Here is a 21,109-nt window from a genome sequence, read left to right as displayed (position 1 = left end):
GTTTGACAGAGAGAGACACAGCGAGAGAGGGAACACAAACAGGGGAAGTGGGAGAAGGGGAAGCAGGCTTCTCGTCAAGCAGGGAGCCTGATGCAGGGCTCATTGCAGGACTTGATCCCAGGACCCTGGGATCATGACCCAAGCTGAAGGCAGCTGCTTAAGGACTGAGCTACCCAGGGGCGCCATGAATAAACTTTAAAGGCAGGGGTTTTTCAACAGCTTGCGGTTAAGTAACTACTCATTTGAAAGGTGTGAAGAGGGGTGTGCACAGGCTGCATCATTTGTATGGGGAAGGGTAATCATACATATTCTGCTGTTCTGGTGGAAAAAAGGTTAAGCTATTATCCATGTTCTGTTTTATTTAACTGGTTAGACATAGTGTGTTTTACTCACCTGGGGTTTTAACAGAATTTTTAAAAAATGTCAGAATGACAAATTCTTCTAATCAAAGCGTTTGCTTCTCCCCTAGGATTGGCAGCCACCATTTGCATGTGATGTTGACAAACTTCATTTTACTCCACGTATCCAGAGGCTGAATGAATTGGAGGTAATATCTTAACTGTTGTTCTGGTGGACTCTATACCAGAGGGACTTTCTTTGAAGAATCTCTGTCACAAATCTGGTGGTTTTAGTGAAGCTAAATTATGGCCAATCATTGATAATCATGGTAAAACAAATGGCAGTAAGGCCCTTGTAGCAATCAAGATTTCATTAAAAACACCAATTTTAGTCTGTCATTGTTGGCCTCTTAATTCATACACATCTTTCTAAATTTAGGTGACAGCCACAAGAATTTAGATTTTGAAAGGAATGTACTTTGGAACCATCTAATGGAAAAGATTTCCAGCTCTAATTTTCTTCCAAATACACATCTTTACTTAGACTTAATAACACACTTTAATTTCCTAAGAAGGGATGAGGAATACTTATTTGGGTATTCTCTAGAGAAGAGATGATGTTTCTTCAATCTCTTTGCTACTGAAACCCTAAAGTATGGGGTGGATGAGAGTTGGGTGTTGATAACCCAGAAATAATGTTTCATTAACCTTTTTCTAATCTGATTTTTTTAAAAAAGATTTTTATTTATTTGAGAGAGAGCATGAGGGGGGGGTAGGTCAGAGGGAGAAACAGACTCCCTGTGGAGCCGGGAGCCCGATGCAGGACTTGATCTTGAAACCCTGGCTGGGGTCATGACTGGAGCCGAAGGCAGCCGTCCAACCAACTGAGCCATCCAGGTGCCTTCTAATCTGATTTTAACATTGAATCATGTTTTGCTTTTTTATTAGAAAAACCAAGCCTTTTTAACTTAAATGGAGCTCATGTTTGCTGGGATTCTGTGGTAGTGGCATGGATTTGGTGGTAGTAGAATCTAGTGTCTGTATTTTTAAGTTGAGCTCCAAAGATAGGAAATGGGTACTAATTCTGAGGTCTTGGACTGTGTTTGGGAACATCTGAACATTCATCTCAGTTTTGCCCTTGAGCAAGATAAAACTCCTAAAACTGTCTGACTTAAACTTCATTTATTTTCAAGGAGGAGAAAGAAAAATGACAAAAAAAATTTTTAATAACTTACAGACAACAGTAATAAAAATAATTAAGAAAGTGTCTCCTGGGGCACCTTGGTGGCTCAGTTGGTTAAGGGTCTGCTTTCAGCTCAGGTCATGGTCCCAGGGTCCTGTGATCGAGTCCCGAATTGGGCCCCTTGCTCCGCGGGGAGCCTGCTTCATAAAAATCTTTAAAAAAACATTTTTTTTAAGTTTAAAAAAGAAAAAAGTGTCTCCTTGGAGCGCCTGGTGGCTCAGTTGGTTAAGCAGCTGCCTTCAAGCTCAGGTCATGATCTCAGGGTCCTGGGATCAAGGCCCACATCAGGCTCTCTGCTCAACAGGGAGCATGCTTCTCCCTCTCTCTCTGCTTGCCTCTCTGCCTACATATGCCTACTTGTGATTTTTCTGTCAAATAAATAAATAAATCTTAAAAAAATTGTCTCCTAGTTTTCTGTTACCTTATCAGGACTCATTAAAATTGATATGGAATCACTGTTGTAAAATCTGTTTTTAGATTTGTGTTTGAGAAAATAAGAAAATTTGTGCTTGGAAAGAACAGACCTTCAAAATACCCCAATTAAGGTGCCTCCTTAGCACAGTAGGCAGTGTGTCAAGTCTCATAAAATACCCAAATTATAAAAAGACCTAGAGGGGCATATAGAAACTTACTTGTCATATAATTTTAACCAATAACAAAACTGTGCTTTAGTCCTCCATAAGTGAAGCCCTTTTCAGAGTGCCTACTTAAGGGAGGCTTGCTTTGTTTAATTCTTTGCTTACACATGGTAGGCACTGAATTAAATTTTTGTCGAGTTAATGTATAATTATTCAACCAGCTTTATTTAGTATATTTTTTTGCAGTTTCTCTATTGGATTTAGGAGTGATACTTTACTTAAATATCTTTTTTTTTTTTTTTTTAAGATTTTTTTGTTTTAGAGAGAGAAAGACAGCATGAGTAGGGACACAGAGGGAGAGAGTTCAAGCAGTCTCTGCACTGAGCACAGAGACCCATGTGGGGTTCAGTCTCAGGACCCTGAAATGACCTGAGCCGGAAGGAGAAGTTGGAGGCTCAACCCACAGTGCCACCCAGGCACACCTCACTTAACTATTCTAACAGTGAAAATACCACACACAGGATTTTTAAAATAAGCTAGGTGAGATTAAAATTCATTTCTTTGTCATTTAGGCTCAAACTCGAGTAAAACTGAATTTCTTGGACCAGATTGCAAAGTACTGGGAGTTACAGGGAAGTACTCTGAAAATTCCACATGTGGAGAGGAAGATCTTGGACTTGTTTCAGCTCAATAAGGTAAGAGGCCAACGGCAGTCTCCCTCATTTTAGTGCTTTTCTGCCAGCTTGATCTTCCTAATCTTAAAAAAAAAAAGTTATTGTTTGAATTGTAAAATGAAATTCTCCGTTCCCTTGAGTGATAATTAGGCTCTATTTGTCAGGTCTGAAAGCCTTGTGAAATATTTTCCTGCCACCTTTTGTGGGTATCATTTTAAAACTTAACAATATTTCTGTAAGATATTCCTTTCTGTTTTATTATAGTTAAAAGAACTGGGGCTTAGGGAGAAAATTGACTGAGCTCCAAAGGCTGATACCTGAAATTCAGGTTTACTTCAGCGTAAAGCCTATGTTCTTTTCCCCAAAATGGTGCCATCTCTCCCACTCCTTAGTTTATGGAGAATTTTGAGGGTCTCTGCGTTAGACCAAGTGCTAGGATTTGTTCTTTGTTACAGATTTAATTGTTGAACTAGTTCTTCCTCCCAGAAAGTCTAGACTGCTCTGGGGAGCTGAGAAGTAGCTTTTGAGGGGTACAAAATGTTTATGGACTGTATTGTCAAAAGTGATTTTCTAATTTTCCAGCTTGAAGTAAGTAGTGCATATATATTTTCGTCTGACTTGGGAAATGTTTTTTTAAAAATTACCACAGCCAAGAACATTCTGTTCTTGGAGTTGTACCTAGGTAAGAGGGAATTAGAAGTGATTTCTATATAGACATTTCTGATTTCTTTTGCTGTTAACAGTTAGTTGCAGAAGAAGGTGGATTTACAGTTGTTTGCAAGGACAGAAAATGGACCAAAATTGCCACCAAGATGGGATTTGCTCCTGGCAAAGCTGTGGGGTCCCATATCAGAGGGCATTATGAACGCATCCTCAATCCCTACAACTTGTTCCTGTCAGGAGATAGTTTGAGGGTGAGTATTCAGGTCAACTTTAACCTGGTGTTTTTGTTTTTGTTTTTTTGTTTTTTTAAGATTTTATTTATTTGACAGAGAGAGAGATCACAAGTAGGGAGAAAGGCAGGCAGAGAGAGATGGGGAAGCAGGCTCCCTGCTGAGCAGAGAGTCCGATGCAGGCCTCGATCCCAGGACCCTGAGATCATGATCTGAGCCAAAGGCAGAGGCCTAACCCACTGAGCCACCCAGGCACCTCAAATTTAACCTGTTTATTTCACAGCTTATTGGTATGTTGTCTTTCAGGGTGAATGAAGAGGCCTTATTTAATTCTCTGTGGAAGACTTTGTTTTGTGAATTGTTGAGAAGATTTTGTTTTGTGAATTTTTCCTCCAGTGTTTGTGGTGTTCTGTTTTGAGAGCAGCCATACTTAGAAGTTTGTTTCTGGAATGGATATGTTTGTGGAGGAAATAGCCTTTTGCTGTTCGAGGCTGAAGTCTGTGTTTAACTTAACAAAAACTGTGTCTTCCTTATGACAGGTTGATTATTATCTTGTTATGGTTCATGCTTTTGCATTCACTTATGTTGGCGATCGTATTCCTAATTGTCACATGAAAGTACGACCTGTGAAATAACTTGCCTACTTGTTATCTGGTCAGCCGAAATCTCCAAGGAGATTTTCAGATACAGTGCAGATGCGGTAAAAGGTAGGGGACTTAATAATGGCTAGATAGCTAATGGATCCCTCTTCTAATAGTTCCTGGGTATCCATGTTTGTTCTTACAAAGATGATATCTGCCAACTTATTGAAATAGGAACTTTTTGTTGTAATTAAAGTATAACTGTATTATAAAATCTTTCTACTTATTTCAAGACACTGATGGAAAGAGTAGTGTCATAATCTGTTTATACCCTTTGAGTTATTATAAGGCAAGAACTGTAAGCCCTGTAATTTTAAGAATTGTTACTGTGCTGTAGTGAAGTTAGAAAGTTAATAACATAGTTTCAGAGGGTAAACTACTTATCAGAACTCTGTCTTGATATTATAGAGGTACCATCTGTAATGTTCAAATCCTATAGATTTTTATAGCATTGCATTTTTCTTTCCTTTCTCCCTTCTCCATTCCAGGAGAGCTTTCTTTTCAGCTTAGAAGAACATGATCAATTTGATATTCAGAAAGTTGTTGTTTTTAAATATACACATGTGAATGTTTAATGAATCCAGGGATGAAATTATTTAGAACGTTGTATTTGGAATCTATGTCTCTGTTTTATTGTCCGATCTATATACAGTTGCCTACAGTAGATTTTCTCCTTCATAACCTTTCTGTTTCAGTGTGGAAGTCACAATGAGTAAGAGGAAAGAGACTGCCTGCTTTATGGGTTGGCAACATTTTAAGAATATCTGTAAACTTTTAGGTAGTGTAAGTTTCGTAGTTGAAAAGCATGTAAGCATTTATTCAGTTGTAGTTTGAAGGGGAGTGGGTATTTAAAGATCCCTTTTACAAACATTACGTTTACAACACAGATAAATACTTATTGAGGGGCCCGTTGTGTGCCAGGTGTGTTCTAGTCACTGAAAGGTGTCCATTGCAGAAAGCTTAAAAACAAAGGAAAGTGCGATAAAAGTAAAATCACTCTTTAATCCTTTCACTTGTTTTTTCTTTCAAGGCTCTTTTTATGCATATATATACACACACTGGGATAGTATTTTTCATTTACAATATTATAATCTGCTTTTCCTCTGCTTAATATATCATGAGCATTTGCCATGTCCTTGAATATTTTTGAAAGTCTAGTTGAATGTCTCTGGCATTCCATTTTTGTAGCTAGACTTGATTTCTCTATTATTGAATGTTATATTATACCGAGATGGCCAGTTTTTGTACCTAATTTTTGGCTCATTTCTGATTTTTAAAAATAATTCTTAGAAAAAGGATGAATAGAATACATATATTTTAAAAGAATGGAGAAAGCAGTAGCACAACACACCTATTAGAATGGCCAAATTCAGAACACTGACAGCACAAAGGCTGGCAAAGACAACAGAAGTTTTCATTCATTGCTGGCTGGAATGTTAAAATGACACAGCCATTCTGGAAGACACTTGACCATTTCTTAGGCAACTAAACATACTTTGTTACCGTACAGTCCAGCAGTCATGTTCTTTGGTATTTACAAAAAGGAGTTGAAAACTTATGTCCACACAAAACCTGCATATAGATGTGTTTTAGCAACTTTATTACTCTTAAGTGCCAAGAGTTGAATGCAGCCAAGAGTTGAATGTAGTCCTTCAGTAGGTAAGTGGATAAATGAATGATGGTGTATCCGGACGATGGAGTATTATATTATTAGGCATTAAAAGGAGATGTAAAAAGAAAGAAAAAAGAAAAAGATCTCAAGCCATGATAAGACAAGGAGAGGAGGCTTAAATATATATCACTAAGTGAATGAACCAACATGAGAAGACTACATATATTGTGTGATTCCAAACACAGTATTTTAGAAAAGGCAAAACTATAGAAACAGTAAAAAGATCAGTGGTCGCCAGGGGTTTTGGGGCAAGAGGGAGGGCAGGGGTGGGGGAATATTCAGAGCCCAGAGGATTGTTAGAGCAATAAAAATATCCTCCTTGGCATTATACATTTGTCCAAACCTGTAAAATGTACACCACAAGTGAACCCTAATGTCACCTATGGACATCATAGGTTCATCACTTGTAACAAATGTACCACTACTCTGGTGGGGGTGGGGACCATGGGGGAGGCTGTGTGGCGGGGGGGAGCGGGGTGTATAGTAAATTTCCACCTTCATCTCAACTATGCTATAAACCTAAAACTTCTCTAAAAAAAAAAAATAAATAAAGGCTCAATATTAAGAGAAAAAAATGATGCCCAACAAAGGAATTGTTGCAAAAGGGTGAACCGAAGCAAGTTTTGGGAAACTTAAGAAAAGTTGAGTAGAGATGTACTGGTGCAGTGGCGCAGAGGCTCCACTCCTGTAGTCCTGTTTTCTTCTGTTTCTCATTTTCTTTTTTTTTTTTTTTTTTTAAGATTTTATTTATTTATTTGACAGAGAGAGATCACAAGCAGGCTCCCTGCTGAGCAGAGAGCCCGATGCAGGACTCAATCCCAGGATCCTGAGATCATGACCTGAGCCGAAGGCAGCGGTTTAACCCACTGAGCCACCCAGGCGCCCTCTCATTTTCATTTTCACTTTCTTTTCTTTCCTTTCCTTTCCTTTCCTCTTTCTTTCTTTCAAGGCCTATTTATTTTAGAGAGAGAGAAGTGGGAGAGAGAGAAGGAAAGAGAAACTCTAAGACTCTGCCCTGAGCATGGAGCCCAATGCCAGGCTTGATCTCACGACCATGAGGTCACAACCTGAGCCAAAAGCAAGAGTTGGATGTTGAACCGACTGTGCCACCCGGGTGCCCCTCTTGTATTTCTGTGTTTTGTAAATGTCTCTGACTCTGTAGCATGGTGTCCTCATGCTATGGTATCAGTCACCTCTCAGTCCCGCTTTCTCAAAGGTTAAAATTAGTCTGATGTACTAGCAGTGGATACAGAGCATATACACATCAGTTGTGTGTTGGGAATTGTGGTTTGGAACAAAATAATAAAACTCTTTGGGTACCTGGATGACTCTGTCGGTTAAGGATCTGCCTTCAGCTCAGGTATGATCCCCGGGTCCAGAAATCGAGTCCCACCTAGGACTCCCTGCTCAGCGGGGAGTCTGCTTGTCTCTCTTCCTTTGCCCCTCCGCTAGCTTATGCTCTTTCTTGCTCACTCTCTCTCAAATAAATAAAATATTTAAAAGGGATACCTCAGGGCGCCTGCGTGGCTCAGTGGGTTAAAGCCACTGCCTTCGGCTCAGGTCATGATCCCAGGGTCCTGGGATCGAGGCCTGCATCGGACTCTCTGCTCAGCGGGGAGCCTGCTTCCCTTCCTCTCTCTCTGCCTGCCTCTCTGCCTACTTGTGATCTCTGTCTGTCAAATAAATAAATAAATAAAACCTTTAAAAAAAAAGGGGGATACCTCAGTGGCTCAGTTGGCTGAGTTGAGTGCCTGCCTTTGGCTCAGGTCTGCTTCTCCTCTCTGCCTCCTGTTCCCTCTGCTTGTGCTCTCTCTGTCAAGTAAGTCTTATAAAATATATAAAAATAAAACCTTAAAAAAATAATAAGGATCTTCATATATATTCTGAAAATTTCAGAGCTTGATTTTACCTTCAATCTCTGAAGTCCTTATAGAACAAAACAGACCATTGTTTATGGGACTATATAGACTTTGTGAGAGATAGGGACCACATTTATAATCTCTTAATTTCCTTTAAAAAAAAAAAGATTGATTTATTTTCGGGAGAGAGAGAGCATGTGAGTGGGGAAGGGGAGAGGGAAAGAAACAGACTCCCTGCTGAGTGTGGAGCCCTATGTGGGGCTCAGTCTCAGGACCCTGAGGTCATGACCTGAGCTGAAATCTCCCAGGTGCTCCTAATCTCTGAGTATCTGATCATCTACTTTATAAAAGTTCCTTGATTTAGTTCAGTTTGTTACCTGGATGATCACATGTACGGTTAGGTATCACATAGAAAGTTTATAAAATACGTAAAAGGTTAATTTAGATGATAGGTTTTATTCCCATCTGCATGCTTGCATTAAATATACTCTTAAGTACTTACTTTGAGAACTTGCTATGGAATGGAGGGTGGTAGTCCATACAAATTTTGTTAACATTTCCAGACAAGTCAATATATTAGTTTAATAAAAATGAGCATTCGTATATATATATACATACACACACACACATATACATGTATATATACACACACGCATATATATGTTTGTTGTATCTGTGGTAGATTATTTACTTGTTTAGAATATCAAGAAATCTGTATCAGCTTTTTTATAGTGTATTATATTTTTAAAATATTTTTAAAATAAGTTTTGTTAGATGATTCTTCAGCTTTTGTTATTCTTTTTTTTTTTTTTTTAAAGATTTTATTTATTTATTTGACAGACAGAGATCACAAGCAGGCAGAGATGCAGGCAGAGAGAGAGGAGAAAGCAGGCTCCCCCATGGAACAGAGAGCCCGATTTGGGGCTCAATCCCAGGACCCTGGGATCATGACCTGAGCTGAAGGCAGAGGCTTTAACCCACTGAGCCATCCAGGCTCCCCAACTTTTGTTATTCTTGTACTTCCCACCATTCACTGAATTCTTTCTGCAAACATTAGGAGGAAGGAGCCAATAGTGAGACTGTATAGTAGTAATGTACCCATGGAGCCAGGAGTTCTGGAAGAGTATTAATTTACTGTGTCTTACACTAGCATAGATGATATACCTAAAGTGGTTACAATTTGGAACCTGCTTTTTAAAGTGCTTCTTGTGATACTCGTGGGTCCTATTACAAAGGAGTGTTACTTGAAATTCATATTAGATTTCGTGGTAATATTTTGATGTTACTGTGTTTTGTTGTGTTGGCATTAAATACCCTCCATCAGCAAGTTTAGAAACAAACTAAAAAACAATCAAAGCAAGAAGAAACTCTTGTCTGATCAGAACCAGAAGTTATTGCTGTGAGCTACCTATTAGCCTTTGTCTTGGGAGTTAGACCTTGTAGGATATGTTGAAGTAAGTAAAACTACTAATAAGGGAGAACATTTCAGTCTTACTGCCTGTTTTTTTCAGTTCAGGTGATATCTTTGATCACAACATTGTTAGTTATATTTGAAACTGCAGGATTCTAAAATGTAGAAAACCTATTAGGTTCCATATTTTATGACTCTAAACACTATAAAAAATCAAATATTCTTAATATGGAAAGTTATTTTGGAAACTTAAAAGAAGCCTATCTAACAGTTTGAGCCTTCAATTAATTGACAGTTGCAAGCAGGGATAATTGCAATGGTTCATTGGGAATGCCTTGAGCCTGCTGTGGCCTGGTATAACCTGATGTCATGAGCAGTTACATGAGTTAAAGCAACACCATTCACCTACTAAATTTTTTTTAAAGCTCTTACGTGTGTGTGTGTATATGATTGTAACTGCAGACTTGTGTTTGTTTAGATCTTAAAAATTGCAGACTTTTTATGTATCTATGCAAACAACTATAAAATATGCCTTGCAAAAATACATTGAAATTCTTAAAAAAGGAGGGGAAATTCATTAATAAATTGTGTTTTATTTCTAGTGTCTGCAGAAGCCAAACCTGAGCACAGACACAAAGGACAAGGAATACAAACCTCATGACATTCCCCAGAGGCAGTCTGTGCAGCCCTCAGAAACATGCCCCCCAGCCCGACGAGCAAAACGCATGAGAGCAGAGGTGAGAGCCTCATGAGGTCGATCAGACAGAATTCTTGAGCCCTTGTACCAATGTCTGTCTGACACTGGATTTCTCTCATGCGTGTGCTCTTCATAGTTTTGAACCTTGTTAACCTCAGAGAAGGATGCTGTTTGTATTCTAGGTTTTACACTTGGGGAGACTGTACTGTCAAAGCGATAAGGGATTGAAGAATTTCTTTCTGGGTTTCTTTTTTTTTTTTATTTTTTTCCCCCAATTTATTTATTTTCAGAAAAACAGTATTCATTATTTTTTCACCACACCCAGTGCTCCATGCAAGTTGTGCCCTCTATAATACCCACCACCTGGTACCCCAACCTCCCACCCACCCGCCACTTCAAACCCCTCAGATTGTTTTTCAGAGTCCATAGTCTCTCATGGTTCATCTCCCCTTCCAATTTACCCAAAAGCACATACCCTCCCCAATGTCCATAACCCTACCCCCCTTCTCCCAACCCTCTTTCTGGGTTTCTGCTGCCTGAACAGACAGCTGCTTTATTGACAGAGTTTGGAAGAATAGGCGTTCATTGTGATGGTGTTTGGTTTGCCTGTTACCGTGATGAAATTAGGCAGTGTTTATTGAGGTTTGAGACTAGGGAATAGATAACTGGAAACTTTCCTTTTTTCTTGAACAGAGAGGTTAGAGGATAGTGAAAACTGTTTTTCTCAGGCTTCCTGAAAAGGAGTATGGAATCTATGGGAGACACTTACACTAATACAGGAAATAATTAGGCAGCATGGGGGTGGAGGCTTTGACTATATAAGATGAAAGAACGTGAGGGATGATCAGGAGGAATGAATGGATAAGAAAGCCAGTTTGCGTCGATATTTTTCTGCTATGAAAGGTATATTTTGCTGGTTACCTTATTTCCATACAGAGGTGTGAAGGTTAAGGGTTTTTGCCTACCTTAATTGGACATGTAAATGTTAGGAATCAGTGATAATGTATTAGGAACATCTTAGAACTGGGAAGCCTTGTTGCATTAATCAGGTATTTAAATCAGTCCCTGGTTATTAGTAATTATTGGTCAAGATGGGAAAAAAAAAAGGAAAAAGAAAATACCTATTTTCTTTCTTGAAGAAATGGATATAAATAAGGGGATTGTTTTTAACTTAGGTAAGTTAGAGATAGGAAAAAATTTAGTAACTCCATTTTTCTGAATTAAGATTGCCTCAGAATAGGAAAATAGGGTAATTTGAAACCCGTAAACATGCTTACATTTCATTAGTCTAAAATATTCTTGTTTGAGCACGTCTTGATCATTAAATATAGAAGACATGCCCTAGTGCTGTGGGTGTCTAGGTTTGCCTTGATGAGAGATGCAGAGGGTGGTAATAGCACCCTGGGAGGAATTTGGTCAGCAGTGGACACCCTGAGTACATAGAAATGAACACGGGCAAAAATGATCAAGTGTAGTTCTGCAAACTTCACAAAAGTTGTTTTGCTTTATTAGTAAGTCTTACCACTTTGGGAAACGTTGGAAATTTAGACTGACTTAATGATAGGGGAATCCTTAATACTTTAGTGATGTTAGAAGAGTAGCTTGTGTTAACGCTTTAACAGAAGAATTTATAGAAAATTATTATGGAAGCCGTTTTCTGTAAATGCGAGCCAGCTTTGGAAGAAGCCAGCAAACTTTTCAAGGCTAAATGAAATTATATGATATTTATATAACTAATAAGGATTTGGCTTAGTGATGACTGAATCAAGCATAAGGTGAGTAGATAAGAACTGGGAAGCTTCTAGGCGGAAAATCAGAGCTGATCCCAGTGGGGTAATCATTCTCCCCCGAATTTGTTCCTGATCCTTTGATTCTTCCCTATTTTTATCTTTCCCTATTCTTTTCTGACCTGTCAAAGTGTAGATACTCTTCTAACTTACTAGATTTTTTCCTTTCCTTAAATAATTGTAATTTTAAGGGTACATCACACCTCTGTGGGGAGAAAGAAGCAGGTTTTGAATGTCTGTTTATAAGATTATAGTCACCTGGAGATTTCAGTTGAATTTTAGATTTGTTTTTTAAAAGGAAATATTTATGTATGTGACAACTTTTTTAAAGGCCATGAATATTAAAATAGAACCAGAAGAGACAGCAGAAGCCAGAACTCATAACCTGAGACGACGAATGGGCTGTCCAACTCCAAAATGTGAAAATGGTAAGAAAGTTTATCCACGAGTAGGAAAGAAGTAAAAAGTAAATTAGTAAAAATAAGTATTCCTTTTTTTTTTTTTTTAAAGATTTTATGTATTTATTTGACAGAGAGAAATCACAAGTAGATGGAGAGGCAGGCAGAGAGGGAAGCAGGCTCCCTGCTGAGCAGAGAGCCCGATGCGGGACTCGATCCCAGGACCCTGAGATCATGACCTGAGCCGAAGGCAGCGGCTTAACCCACTGAGCCACCCAGGCGCCCCAAGTATTCCTTTTTTAAGAAAACATTACAACAACTGTTGAATACTAGTCAGTGGGTTGGGTCTTGAAATAAAATCTTAGTACGTTAATGTCCCAGTTCTCATAGTGACCAGTAGAAGTAAACAGATCTGCATATTAGAAATACGACTGAGTTTCTCAGCTGTCACTAATTGTTACTTTGGAATTAGGTTAAATGGCATTCATTGAAAAAAGTGATTTATGCGTAGCATAGGTGCTTTTGACTGGATATCTGGTAAGTTTATTTCAGGCATGGCAGGCAGACATGGTTTTTAAATCTGAATTTTAGTTGATAATTGCTTAGCTGGCTGTTGCTTGATGTTACTCACTGAGAGGTAAGTTCAAGACTCTAGAAAGAGAAGTCCTCAACCCTATATGGGCAGGCACATACAAATGAAGAAGTTAATAAAATTGCTGCTTCTTAGTGATTGGTGAATTTATTTATTTATTTTTTAAAAGATTTTATTTATTCATTTGACAGAGATAGATCACAAGTAGGCAGAGAGGCAGGCAGAGAGAGAGAGAGGGAAGCAGGCTCCCCGCTGAGCAGAGAACCCGATGCAGGACTCGATCCCAGGACCCTGAGATCATGACCTGAGCCGAAGGCAGCAGCTTAACCCACTGAGCCACCCAGGTGCCCACCCCCCCCGTGATTGGTGAATTTAGTGGAAAGGCTGCACATTGTAGTGGAAAGTAGATGGATTTTTAAAAATACAGATCTGAATCTGAATCCTGGCCTAACCAATAAGTATGGCTGTAGATATTTCTTGATTTTTTTTTAATGTCCCTTTTCTTGTCTTTGAAATGGATTTGTTGCAAAAGGTAATCTATGGATAGCATATAGCACAGCACCTACCTATGATAGGATAGTTCATTAATTGATAGTTAACTTTTATAGCTGAAATTGTCAGTCTTTGGAAGCAGGATATTCGGGTAGTAAGTAAATAGTCATAGGTTATGGAGGGATACTCTGTAATGTGGAGGAGGTACAGTTAAGGTCAGGAGGAACCTGCTTTCATCAATATATGTCATGCTAAGTATATATGTCAGTATAATATATGTTGGTAACATGTTAAGAAGACTGTATCTTCAGCTCGTATTTTATTAAAAGCCTACAGACCTGAGCAACATCTCCAGAAGTACTCATATCTATATTTATTACCACATTTAAATGGTGTGAGAGTTTTCATTTTATCACAAGGGATCAGCACCTAGCCCTTGAACATGGTAACATTGGGTGCTGCTCCTGCACTGAAAAGAAACAAGGAAATAGTGTTTGTGTCCTGTGTGTGCTTGGGGGAGGGAGAAGTGAGGGAACAAGGTGAGCCAAGTGTAGTACATGAAGCTCTAACTCAGATTGCCTCTTACAGAGAAAGAAATGAAAGGCATCGTCAAGCAAGAAACCATTGAGAAGAAAGAATACATTGTAGAAAACGAGAAGGAAAAACCCAAAAGCCGATCTAAAAAAGCCACCAATGCTGTGAGTTGACATGTTTAAACACTTTAACCACTTTTGTGCCTTACTTAGGACTGCTAGTTTAGAGTGTGACAATTAAAAGAACTTTTCCTGTCCATTTATATTATCAGTTTTTAATTGAAGAAATACACAAATGCATTGTGAAGATAATAGTAACATACGGGGGAGGAGGACATTCACAGCCATTTTTCTGGAGTACATGCAGTTTAAAGACAAATAATGTGAGCTGGATTGTATATGGAATGTTCCTAAGTCACTAGATCACGTCCAGATGATCTGAGAGCTAGATCAGAAATCGGGTTGATGTTTTCCAACTTTACAACAGGGTAGGAAGAGAAAAGGAAAGGAGTTGGGGGAATAGGACTTGAGCATCCAACAAGAATTGTAGGACTAGGTAGCCACTTACTCAAATGGAAACTTAAAGCTTGAGGACTTTACAGAGGATCTGGTTGCTTTTCTTCTTCTCTGCCCCTTCTGAGAGCTCAGTGAATAGCTTGACTACAGTGCTTTTTATCTTGGAATTTGAAATTATTCTAATTACGTGTTTTTCTATTCATAAATATCATCCCCACCCTACCACCAAAAGAAAAAAAAAATACAATCAGAAAATGATCAGAGCCCAGGTTTTTATTTGCTACAACAGAAAGACTGAGAAGATTCCCTGAGTAGTTGAATTCTTAGCTTTCCGTATTACTGGGTGATGTATTAGTTTTTAGGGGCTGTGGTAGCAAAGTATCACAAACTGGCCTAAACAACAATTTATTTTCTCATGGTTCTGGTGGCTGGAAGTCTAAGATCAATTTGTCTAGAGGGTTGGTTTTTCTGAGGCCCCTCTCCTTGGCTTGTAGATGGTTGTCTCCTTCTTGTCTTCACATGGCTTTCCTCTGTACCTGTCTATGCCCTAATTTCTTCTTGAATACTAGTCATACTGAATTAGAGCCCACTCATTATGAATTCATTTTATCTTAACCTCTTTATAAAGACCCATTTCCAAATATAGTCATATTCTGAGGTACTGGGGGTTAAAACATCAAGATACAGGAAAAAAAAAAAAGACATCAAGATATGAATTTTGGGGCTCAGTCCATTAACAGATAATAACTATGTATTTTTATCACTGTGTTTGGGGGGAACTTCTTAACCATGAATCCTTAATTAGAATATACAGTGATGTATTTTATTCATTTTTTTACTTTTATTTTTATTTATTTATTTATTTTATTTAACAGAGATCACAAGTAGGCAGAGAGGCAAGCAGAGGGGGCAGGGTGGGGAAGCACGCTTTCTACTGAGCAGAGCCCAATGTGGGGCTCGATCCCAAGACCCTGAGATCATGACCTGAGCCGAAGGCAGAGGTTTTAATCCACTGAGCCACCCAGGCACCCAATTTATTTATTTATTTATTTATTTTAATTTTATTTATTTGACAGAGAGATCACAAGTAGGCAGAGAGGCAGGCAGAGTGGGCGGGGCGGGGGTGGGGGAAGCAGGCTTCCCGCTGAGCAGAGAGCCCGATACAGGGCTCGATCCCATGACCCTGAAATCCTGACTTGACCTGAAGGCAGAGGCTTAACCCACTGAGCCACCTGGGCACCCCAATATAAAGCAATTTAATGTGGTTAATGAACTTAAACATTTTTCTTTTCTTTTAAGCATGGCAAAATGGAAATTTTTTTTTTAATTCTATTTTTGGTTAAGCTGATAATTCATTACTGAACATGTTCTTCTTCTAGAAGATTAGCATTCTCTAAGCCACTGGAAGCTAGATATCCTAGTAATAAACTTTAAAACACACAGCTGAGGGGTACCTGGGCAGCATAGTCGGTTGAGTGTCTGACTCTTTTTAAAGATTTTATTTATTTATTTGACAGCGAACGATCACAAGTAGGCAAAGAGGCAGGCAGAGAGAGAGGAGGAAGCAGGCTCCCTGCCGAGCAGAGAGCCCGATGCGGGACTCGATCCCATGACCTGAGCCGAAGGCAGCGGCCCAACCCACTGAGCCACCCAGGCACCCGAGTGTCTGACTCTTGATTTTGGCTCGGGTCATGATCTCATGGGCTGTGGGATGGATCTCCACTTCTGGCTCCCTGCCCAGCCAGAGTCTGCTGGGGATTTTCTCTTCTTTGCCTCTGCCCTTCCCATGTCTCAAATAAATAAATCTATTTTTATTTTATTTTATTTATTTTTTTCAAAAAAAGGGAAAGGGGCATGAGATCTGAGAACATGATCTGAGCCAAAATCAAGAGTTGGATGCTTAACTGACTGAGCCACCCAGGTGCCCTAAATTTAAAAAAAAAACTTTAGGGAGCCTGGGTGGCTCAGTGGGTTAAGCCGCTGCCTTCGGCTCAGGTCATGATCTCAGGGTCCTGGGATCGAGTCCCGCATCGGGCTCTCTGCTCAGCAGGGAGCCTGCTTCCCTCTCTCTCTCTCTGTGACTGCCTCTCTCTCTGTCTACTTGTGATCTCTCTCTGTCAAATGAATAAATAAAATCTTTAAAAAAAAATATTATTTATTTATTTATTTATTTATTTTTAGTTTATTTATTTTTTAAGATTTTATTTATTTATTTGACAACACAAGCAGGGGGAGCAGCAGGGAGAGGTAGAGGGAGAAGCAGGCTCCCTACTGAGCAGGAAGCCCAGCCTGATGAGGGGCTTGATCGCAGAACCCTGGGATCATGACTTGAGCTGAAGGCAGAGGCCTAAACGAATGAGCCACCTGGGCACCACAGAGAAATCTTTAGAAACACACACACACACACACACCTGAAAAAGTTCTGACATTAGATTTTAGTGTTGAGAATGCATTAAGCATTATAAAACATCTCTTATAAAAAAGGTGAAGTATTTTTATTTAAAATACCTCTCATGGGAGGTGAATCATTTTCATTTGAAGGACAGGAATACTAGATTACGCCGCTATCCATTTTCTTAGAATTTCACAAAATCAAATGTAGCTCATGCTCCTTTGTTCTATGCCTGTTTGCACTGCTGCAGGTGGATCTATATGTCTGCCTCTTATGTGGCAGTGGCAATGATGAAGACCGGCTGCTTTTGTGTGACGGGTGTGACGACAGTTACCACACCTTTTGCTTGATCCCCCCTCTCCATGATGTTCCCAAGGGAGACTGGAGGTGTCCTAAGTGTTTGGCTCAGGTAAGAATTAATAGCAGAGATAGTATTAGAAAATTTCCTTCACAGTAATTTTTTTGTTTGCTTTTGGGTTTTAGATTTAGCAGTTGATAACAGTGAGCCTCATGATAAAGAGTGGGCTGGACCTGACTAGGAAGGAGGTCTTGGCAGTGTGTCCCACAGCAATGCAACAAGCTAAGAGGCAGAAAAAATTTTCTAACTACACTTAAAATTCTTTTTTTCCATTTAAAAAAGCATTACATGTTCTTTGCAAAAATTCTTAAGAGAGTATGATTTCGCAGTTGATAGACAAGTTATTTTGTTGTATATCCATCCAGACTTTTTTTATATTTTAAACACTACATAAGTAATTTTACTGATCTGTTTTTAAAAAATAAATAAATAAAATATAACTGTGTGTATATAAATAAAAATATTCTTTTTTACCTTTTTTATTTTTGGCAGGAGTGTAGCAAGCCACAAGAAGCATTTGGCTTTGAACAAGCAGCCAGGGACTATACCCTCCGTACTTTTGGGGAAATGGCAGATGCATTCAAATCTGATTATTTCAACATGCCAGTCCATGTATGTACATACATACTTCTTTGATTTGGAATTTTAATAACTGTTATAAAAAAGTGTATCAAGACCATTTCACTTGGCATTTATTTTTAACTTGTTTGATGGTGTTAAAAATGATACTAAAAATTAAAATGTTAAAATGCATTCTCATTTTTCACTTGATTTCTCTACAGGTAGTCTTTTTCCACACACATCATACAGTAGCAGTAACAGGATGTTAATAAAGGAAATTATCAGGAATCCTTTCAGTTCAACAAATGTAACTTAAAGAAAATTTCATAATTTATTGAATGACTCTTATGTGCCAGTCATCATGCTCTGCATTGGGAACACATTTATATATTGTTATGTTGTAAGTTAGTATCGTAAACTTTAGGATGAGTTCATTTATGCTCTTAGAAGCATAAGCATATTTCATTCAGCATTTAACATTCTGTCAAGGAGTGCAGCAGAATTAAATGGTTTTCTGCCCTAATTCTGGACACTTGAGCTGTGTTTTTCTCACTTATCAACAAAGTGCTGTACCAGACACTTCACACATCTATATCTCTCTAGTTGGATTATTTTCTTGGGGTTCTTACTGAGGTCAAATGAGAATATTTATCCATCTCCCCCGCCCCCTTTAACGGCTGTATCATTTATGGGAACCCAGCAACGTGTGTGTGAACTTGTTTTTCTCTGATAGCACTAGCATAAGCTGTTAGTTACTTAAAATGTTTGCTTACTTGAAGGGCTTATAAATTCAAGTTATACTCCATTTGAGTTTCAGTTCTTTTGACGTCTCATAACGTTGTATGATGTCCCGGTATGTTTGCTTAGCCAGTCTTGGTGGTGCGCAAATTTAAGGCATTTAAGTTACCTTTCTCTAGATTTGCATCAGATTAACAACAGATCCTGGACACGCTGTCTGGTGGCTCTTTGTACTGCTGGAGGCTTCTGCAAAGGAATTGTTCTTTCTGTTCATATTTTGCACTCTGTCTTTTTCATCATGGTTGTCTGCTTTACTCTCAGCCAGGTCAAGGGCAAGGAGTGAAATGATGGACTCAGGTAGTGTGTTTGAACACGTCTGGAAGGATGAAGCGTCATTCAGACACAGCAGTTCGTAGTGTATAATGGTCTACCAAGTTATAGGTTACATTTCTCACACACAAAAACATCTCCATTTTGATTCAGAATTTTGCTTTCCTTGACTTCCTTTTAGTATAGTGGCCAGATCAGTGATAGAGGAACATGAATTGTTAATCAGTACTTACTTTTTTAGTTACAAAAGTGCTTTTAGAAAATAGTCTGTGTCTAAACTTCTCGGGATCGATTGTGGAATATTATGGGTGTGATTTTCCTTAGGGTGTGTTGTCCTGTGACTCCTGTCACTTAGCTAATCTCTTCAGATTGGTCATGGGTAGTTAGTGAGTGTCTGAAAATTCAGTTTTTTGTCTTCCTCATTGTTCTGCTTCCAGATGGTTCCCACAGAGCTAGTAGAGAAAGAATTTTGGCGACTGGTAAGCACTATTGAAGAGGATGTCACAGTAGAATATGGAGCCGATATTGCCTCTAAGGAATTTGGCAGTGGCTTCCCTGTCCGAGATGGAAAAATCAAACTTTCGCCTGAGGAGGAGGTAGGCTCTCACCAGGAGGCACTTCTAGTTCAAGCAGAGACCTGTGTTTAAACCTAATAGTAACGCGTATCCTTATGTAAAGTGCTTAATACAGGATTAATTGCCTTAGTGCAAACATGCATGTATTTGGAACTTGAATTATTAATTAAAATTCTGTTAGGTTTGCTTAAAATAATTTATGATCACTTTCAGTACATTTTTGATTACCAGATTTTTAAAAATATTTATTTGAGAGAGAGTGAGTAAGCGTGAGCTGGGAGAGAGGCAGAGGGAGAAAGATAATCAGACTCCCTGCTGAGCAGGGAGGCCTGACATGACTCTTGTCAGGATCCCAGGACCCTGAGATCATGACCTGAGCCAAAACAAGTGCCAGACACTTAACCGAATGAGCCACACAGGCACCCATGATTATTAGATTTTTTTTAAAAAATATTTTATTTATTAATTTGACAGAAATCACAAGTAGGCGGAGAGGCAGGCAGAGAGAGAGAGCAGGAAGCGGGCTCCCCGCTGAGCGGAGAGCCCGACACAGGGCTCAATCCCAGAACTCTGGGATCATGACCTGAGCCGAAGGCAGAGGCTTTAACCCACTGAGCCACCCAGGTGCCCCTAGATTTTTTTTTTTAAAGATTTTATTTATTTATTTGACACACAAAGATCACAAGTAGGCAGAGAGACCTGCAGAGAGAGAGGGGGAAGCAGGTTCCCTGCTGAGCAGAGATCCCGATTCGGGGCTCGATCCCAGTACCCTAAGATCATGACCTGAGCCGAAGGCAGAGGCTTAACCCACTGAGCCACCCAGGCACCCTGATTACTAGATTTTTAATGATTTCAAGAAAAGCAGAAAGAGCCCATAGAGGAATTCTAGTCCCAGCTGTTCAAGTACATTGTGATTATACGGGAAGATTACTTAACCTCCCTTTGCCTTCAGTCTATAACTATGATACTACCTTCTGAAGAAAATGTGAGGTATTGGGACCAGACCTCAATTTATCTTTGAACTTTAGTGTTTATGAGTCTATTATTTTCCACAATAGCAAACGTCTAGGAGGGTTTCTATTCCTATTCTAGTAGGAATAGTAGATTTTTAAAGATTTTATTTATTTGGCAGATATCACAAGTAGGCAGAGAAGCAGACAGAAAGAGAGAGAGGGAATTAGGTCCCCTGCTGAGCAGAGAGCCTGATGCAGGCTCGATCCCAAGACCCTGGGATCATTACCTGAGCTGAAGGCAGAGGCTTGACCCACTGAACCACCCAGGTGCCCGGAAGTCAGATTTTTAAAAATATTTTTCAAATGTAACATACACACAGGAAAGTACATAATCATATGCACACTGAATTTTCACAAATTGAGTACATGCTTGTAACTAGCACTAGAACAGGAATTAGGACATAACCAGTTATTACCAGTTATTACCAGACCTTACCCCAGAAGTTCCCCTTTTGTCCTCCCTCTTTCGCTACCTTCCCTGTCTCAGGTAAACCACTTCTCCCACCCTCAGGACAATCACTATCCTGAGTTACAACACCATAAGTTAGTTTGCCTGTTTTTGGACTTGATATAAACAGACTCATTACTATCTTATTTCCTCTATAGCCAACACAAGGGGGTGGCTATACAGATACAGAAGTATATACTATGTGAATCTATTTATATTAAGCTCAAAACTGAGCAGAAGTGGGCATCTAAGAAGTTAGCATAGTGGTCTCCCCTCCTTTTCTCCAACCCTTACCCTTTAATTTTGAGGGAGACTATTTTCAGCCAGCTTTTTGAAACATTGAGAATCTAAAATGTTTAGCATGCATAGC

General features: G+C 39.1%; 1 protein-coding gene across 1 annotated transcript in view; it reads left to right on the top strand.

The window, feature by feature from the left end:
* KDM5B (lysine demethylase 5B) overlaps positions 1-21,109 on the top strand; it is a 95,571-nt gene that overhangs the window by 31,494 nt on the left and 42,968 nt on the right. Inside the window, exons 2-10 of the mRNA XM_044267622.1 lie at positions 470-547; positions 2,732-2,854; positions 3,577-3,747; positions 9,912-10,046; positions 12,125-12,221; positions 13,864-13,973; positions 16,967-17,125; positions 17,567-17,686; positions 19,141-19,299. Of these exons, the coding sequence (XP_044123557.1) occupies positions 470-547; positions 2,732-2,854; positions 3,577-3,747; positions 9,912-10,046; positions 12,125-12,221; positions 13,864-13,973; positions 16,967-17,125; positions 17,567-17,686; positions 19,141-19,299 (1,152 nt within the window). The remainder of the gene's footprint in view (positions 1-469; positions 548-2,731; positions 2,855-3,576; positions 3,748-9,911; positions 10,047-12,124; positions 12,222-13,863; positions 13,974-16,966; positions 17,126-17,566; positions 17,687-19,140; positions 19,300-21,109) is intronic.

The sequence above is a fragment of the Neovison vison genome, chromosome 10 (assembly GCF_020171115.1).
Source record: "Neovison vison isolate M4711 chromosome 10, ASM_NN_V1, whole genome shotgun sequence".
In the NCBI taxonomy this organism is placed as follows: Eukaryota; Metazoa; Chordata; class Mammalia; order Carnivora; family Mustelidae; genus Neogale; species Neogale vison.
The sequence above is the reverse complement of the archived record's forward strand: the minus strand, read 5'-3'. Positions and strand labels throughout refer to the sequence as shown.